A 6565-nucleotide genomic window follows, 5' to 3' on the forward strand; every position below is an offset into this window, starting at 1 on the left:
ATATAAATATAAAAATAATAATAGAATATAAGGTTTACAAAATAATAATTTTCAATAGTAAAAGAAAAAAAAAAAAAAAAAAAAAAAAAATCACAAAAAATTGCTAATTAGGAAACTAAATATCCATACGTGTAAATATAATAAATATATATTTTTTTTTTATTTATATTTATAAAGATTTTCTTTACCTATATAATATTTATTAATTTTATATATTTCAAAATCCCTATCTTTTATATTCTTATGTGTACAAATATATAATAATTTATTTTAAATATTTGAGTTATAGATATATTTGTCATTAACATGGATGTATTTTAAATTAACTATATATAATAAAAGAAAACAAACAGAGAAATAAGAAGATACATATACACATATGAATACATATTTTTAATTATATTATTTAAATGCCATATGGCTGGGGAAAATCAAATAAATAAATTAATTATAGTATGTATTTTAAAAATATATAATGGGAGTAATATAATAAATACTTATATATAGTTCATGTGTGTGAAGAAAAAAAAAATATTACTAATATATTGAAAAAGGGTGTTATTAAGATAAATAAATAAATATATACACATATATATATATATATATATATACCATTATGCTCTTTTATTATTATTATTATTTATATGAATAATTAGTATATTATAATTCACTATAACTCTTCATTTCCATTTTGTATATCAGGTATGTCCCTTTTATCCAATATGGTAACTAAACTTTCCCTTGTTAACATTTCTTCCTTCAATGTTTTTTTTTTGTGTAGGCATTTTCCATTGTATATTAATATTTGATTTTCTTCTTCAATTTTTAAGACTCTCTCCACTTGTTTGTGTAACATATCTATCGAATCCATATGATTTAATTCAATGCTCTAAGGATACAAATGTATCAAAAAAGAGCGTATAATCAAATATATACATATAAATACATATATATATATATATAACATCATTTTGTTTAATTTTTTTATTTTTCCTTACATATACTTTTCCCGATTCTTGATGAAACAGATAAATCAAGTAAGGCAAAGGATCCGGTTCAGGCAAAATATAAATAGTATCACCTGTTTTTATTTCATAATATGAAAAGGTTTTATCTAAATTTAAAAGTCCATTTTTCCCTTGATATAAATATTTATTATCTTCATTCAATAAATTATTCTTTTTTAATACTTCATAAATTTTATTATCATCATGATATTCTATTTCTTTTAAAAAATTTCCAATACTATTAACATAAATTACTTTTTGTTCATTCATCTTTTTATATTTATACATATATGTTAACTCATCCATTTTCAATATATATGAGGAATTTATAATTTGTGTTGAAATAAAGATGGGTGTATATACAATATGGTAATGAAAGTATTTACATGTATTGCTTTTTTTTACTTTATTTATATATTAGATCTTTTAAAGAAACATGAAATATAACGTAGAAGTAATAATTACCTTAAATAGTAATAAACTAAAAGTAGCATTTAGCTATTATGCAGTTACATATATATGTTTAAATTTTAATTTCACATATAAATAAATAAATATATATATATATATATATATATATTGTTCTCTATATAGATAATGTCTTTTTTGGAAATCCTTATAATAATAAAAAATTTGAGATATTGAATAATAATATATAAAAATATATTCCATATATTAAAAAAAAAAATAAAAAGAAGAAAATACTAATTGTAGAAATAGCAAAGAGGACAATCACATTATATTTATTATTTTAATTATTTAATTGTTTACAATTATATTTTAAACATCATCTATTCATATAATATAAAATTTATACTTATTTCTTAATTATTAAAAGACCTTTTAAAAAATATAATTATCATCATAATAACAAATCTTATTTGTATTTCTTAAACAAAATATGTATATATGTAAATGTTATAGTCTAATATATATATTATTTTCTAATTAAAATATTTATAATAATATTTTTAACCAAAAATATGAACTACGATTATTCTAAGGTAAAATTATATTACATAAAATGAGGACCCAATAATTTTGAAACGTTTCTTTATTTTTATTCAGAAAAATTGTATGAATTTTTTTTTATAAGAATTAACGATATTTTACAAATTAATGACAAATAAAATTTATTTCATACACTTATAAAAATTATATATATATATATATATATATATATATATATTTATATTTATAATATACATATACTTTTTTATTTTTTGTAATACTTCTATCTCAAAAAAAAAAAAGAAAAAAAAGAATATTTATAAAATAACATTAAGAACAAATTAATAAATATTACTTTTATCATAAAAATATTTTCTTATGTGCTAATAATATAAAAAAAAAAAAAAAAAAAAAAAGAAAAAAGTGTTCTTTTTAAACATCTTTTTTCATATTAGGTATATGTCTTATTAAACCCTGAAAAATATAAATTCAAAAATGTTTTTAGGATGTATTAAAATAATATAACATTTTTATTACCAGCAAAATGTATTATTGTTTTTTCTTTTGGATTAATATAATATTTTTTATTTCATTCCTTTACATATATATGATGTAATACTTTTAACATCACTACATTTTAATGATATAAAAAAAATAAAATAAAATAAAATAATAATATATAATATTTTCTAAACCTTAAAATTAAAGTAATACTTTAAAATGAAAATTACATCTAATATGTTATAAAAAAATTTTGTTTCTTCTTTTACATATTTTTTTTTTCTCTTTTTATGAATCAGAATAATAATTAAAATATATAAATTATATATATAGAACATAAGAATTATAAAAACATTTAAATAAATACATATTCTGTGCATGTATAAATAACACAAATAAATAATTATTTCTTATAATAAAAAAAATAATTATATATTATAATGAATACATAAATGAACATTTTCATTTGTATTATTTCCATAATTTTTTATGACAAAATATATAATTAACAAAAAATTATAATATATATATACATATTTTCATATTTGAAGCTTTACAAAATTAGGTATAATTATATATTATTATTATAGATTTTTTATTAATTGAAAACATTTTTTGTCATGCCCTGAAAAAAAAATTTAATGACAATAATATGTTGAATAACATTTAATATGAAAATATAAAGAACAAAGAGGAGAAAAAAAACTTTTAAATATTCATAAGAGTAAAAATGAATATTTCCGTGGTATCTTAATAATAATGCAAAATCCTCAAAATAGTGAAAATAAAGTTGGAAAAAAATAAAAATAAAATAATATACATAATATAACTATATAATATAATATTTATATATATATATATTATTTTGTTATATTATGTGGTGTTTTAAAATGTTTAAATATGTTGAATACTCCTTTTATATAATATTTTCCATCTCTTTTATTAATATATATAGGTCATTTTTGTTGAAGATGTTGTAAGAGATTTTGACGAAAATGAAATATTTGAAGAGATAACTGGGAAATTTACATGGGAACAAGGTATGTATGTATATATATATATATATATATATAAGGACATATGGTCAAGAAAAAAAGAAAAAAAACAAGAAATATTATAAATATATATAATGAATTTTATATTATATTTCTTATTGTATTAATTTTAAGTGTACATAATTTTTTTTTATAATTATAATATTTCAATTGGATAAAAATATTGTTACCTTATCCATATTTCTCATAATAACATATATATTTATTTCCGTCATATATAATATATGAATATCACTTATTCAACATACGTATTATTACTGATATTATAAGGATTAAATATTTATATTATCTCATCCATATATATATATATATATATATATAACATTATTTGTACAATTTTGCTTTTCTGAACACTTCAGATGTTGAACGATCATGGAATTTGCTGGTAGAAAATAATGGTGTGCTACAACATGTTAGCCAAGAGAATGACGAAAATGAAAATAAAGAGAAATATAAAAAGAACCAAGGATCTTCTTTAAGGAAAGGAATATTTAGGTATCTAAAAATAACCCATAAAATATATGTATATGTTATTAACTGATATTATTTACACTTAATACAATTTATTCTAAATATGCCATTATTTTTTTTTAATTACAAGGTGTATAAAAAAGGAAAAAAAAATAGCTGTTTTTTCTTTGTATTATGTAAATATATATATATATATATTTTATTTGTAGACACATAATCATTCTATTTGACATGTCTAGTAGTATGAAAGAAAGGGATTTAAAACCAGATAGGATAAATGTAGCTTTAGAATGTGTGGAAGTAATAAGATTAATAAAAATAAAAAAAAAATGAAAATGAAAATACATGCGTATTATATGTTATATATATATATATATATATATATATATATTTTTTATTTCTTTTTATTTTTATTTTTTTTGAAGTCATTTCTAAAAAACTTTTTCTTCAAGAATCCTGTTGGACATGTTGGTGTAGTAGCTTTAAAGAATAGTTCAGCCAAATTAATACAACCATTTACATCAAATGTAGATGATATATTAAATTCGATATTAAAGGAAAGAACAGCAGGTCTTCAAGGTTCACCTTCATTGGAAGAAGGATTACAGATAGCACATGATTTATTAATCGATATGCCATTATATGGTACAAAAGAGGTTTTAATAATGTATGGATCTATAAGAACATGTGATAAGAAAAACATTTTAAATGTATTAGAATTATTAGTAAAAAGTAATATATATGTAAATTGTATTTCAATAGCTCCAGAAATGTATATATTAAAGCATATTTGTGAAAAATCTAATGGTTTTTATAAAATATGTACAAGTAAAAATTCTTTAATGAATGAAATAAATAATAATGCTGAAACACCTTTATGGATGCAAGGTATGGAACCTCAATTAATTCATATATGTTTTCCAACAAAGAAAAAAATAAGTACACAAATAATGTGTTCATGCCATGGGAAATTAAATACTGATACATATGTATGTAATTTTTGTAATAGTTATACTTGCAAAATACCATCCAAATGTAAAGTATGTGGTATACATTTAATATCAATGCACGATCTTTCACATATTACAAATAATCTTCAAGGTTCCCCTTTATTCATAGAAATAAAAAATGAACAAGGAATATATAAAGTATGTTCATCATGTAATCAACAATTGTATAACAAAATATACCAATGTACAAAATGTCAACATATTTTTTGTCTTGAATGTGATATTTTTATACATGAAGAATTAAATCAATGTCCCTTCTGTTTAATTAATGATACATAATGTATATATATATATATATATATATATATTAATATATTAATATATATATGAAAATATAAGATAATATAATAATATATGGACTAATACATGACAACGGTATAATAATATTCTTTAAATATATATATGAATAAGTCATTATGATTTATATATACTTCATCAATATAATAATTAATAATATTATATTGTTTATACTATATTATTATTACTAATAATATATATATTTGTAAAATTTACATTTTAGTATAAAAATCAACAAAATAAAACATATAGGAACCATGTATATTATAATATATATATGTAGAATATATATTCATCGCAGTTTCTGTACCATATATTATATATATATATATATATATATATATATATATATATATATATATATTTTATTCATTTGATTTTTTTATTTTTATATACACATTTATAAGTGATATATAATACAAATTTTTTAAGTCTCCATTGTCTGTGGTAATTGTTAAGATTTATTTTCTTTTATATTTTCACAAATAATATAAAAACCAAAAATCGACACAAAATATAATAATTAAAATATTATAATTTTTTTTTTATATATACTTCAATTATATAAAAGAAATATAATGAGCATATAATTTATGAATCATATAAACAAATGTTATAAAAATATTTCTTAATTATTTTCATATAGTTCATATTATAAGAAAAAAAATGTTGAAAATACACAAATATCATCAAAGTTATAATACTATTACTAATTAGGTGATTCATAAAATTTCCTATAATATAAATATTTTAAAAATGTATATCATATAGAACAGAAAAATATATCCTTTATAATTCCTTTTCATTCAATTATAAATATTTATAGGTTACACAGAAAGAAAGAAAAAAATAAAAAAGAAAAAGAAACATTTTCAATTAAATATTTAAAAACTAATATATTATTAAATATAATTAACTTTTCTTTTTATTCTTTTTTTTTTTTTTTTTTTTTTTGTTTTTTTTATTTCTTAAAATAGCTTAAAAATATTAAAAAAAATAATAATAAATATAATATAACAGTAAAGTTATATATAAAAAAATATATGTAAATTTATTTTATTATTAAAAAAGTATAGAAATATTTATATGGGTATTATTAAATAATATATACAGAGATATTATATTATATATAAGTAAATATATATATTTTAATATGAGCATGCCTTATTTTTTTTTTTTTTTTTTTAATTGCGCCTTAAAAAAAAATAAGAATAAAAAAAAAAAAAAAAAAAAAAAATTTTAATTTTATGCAATATATATAATAAACAAAAAT

At 17.2% G+C, this 6565-nt stretch overlaps 2 protein-coding genes across 2 annotated transcripts; one reads left to right on the plus strand and one right to left on the minus strand.

Annotated features, from left to right (window-relative positions):
• Nucleotides 1-670: 670 nt before the first annotated feature.
• On the minus strand, nt 671-1313 carry PGSY75_1314800 (putative ubiquitin-like protein; the record flags this gene model as incomplete). Its single annotated transcript, XM_018787212.1, has 2 exons — nt 671-889; nt 999-1313. 2 exons carry the CDS (start codon nt 1311-1313, stop codon nt 671-673), a joined length of 534 nt encoding a protein of 177 aa, XP_018639954.1.
• Nucleotides 1314-3218: 1905 nt separating this feature from the next.
• PGSY75_1314900 (putative TFIIH basal transcription factor subunit) lies at nt 3219-5274 on the plus strand (the record flags this gene model as incomplete). The annotated part of the gene is made up of 5 exons (XM_018787213.1): nt 3219-3248; nt 3415-3499; nt 3874-4009; nt 4195-4285; nt 4411-5274. The coding sequence occupies 5 exons, from the start codon at nt 3219-3221 to the stop codon at nt 5272-5274; spliced, it is 1206 nt and encodes a 401-aa protein (XP_018639955.1).
• Between the last annotated feature and the right edge of the window lie 1291 nt (nt 5275-6565).

Source organism: Plasmodium gaboni, chromosome 13 (assembly GCF_001602025.1).
Source record: "Plasmodium gaboni strain SY75 chromosome 13, whole genome shotgun sequence".
Taxonomy (NCBI): domain Eukaryota; phylum Apicomplexa; class Aconoidasida; order Haemosporida; family Plasmodiidae; genus Plasmodium; species Plasmodium gaboni.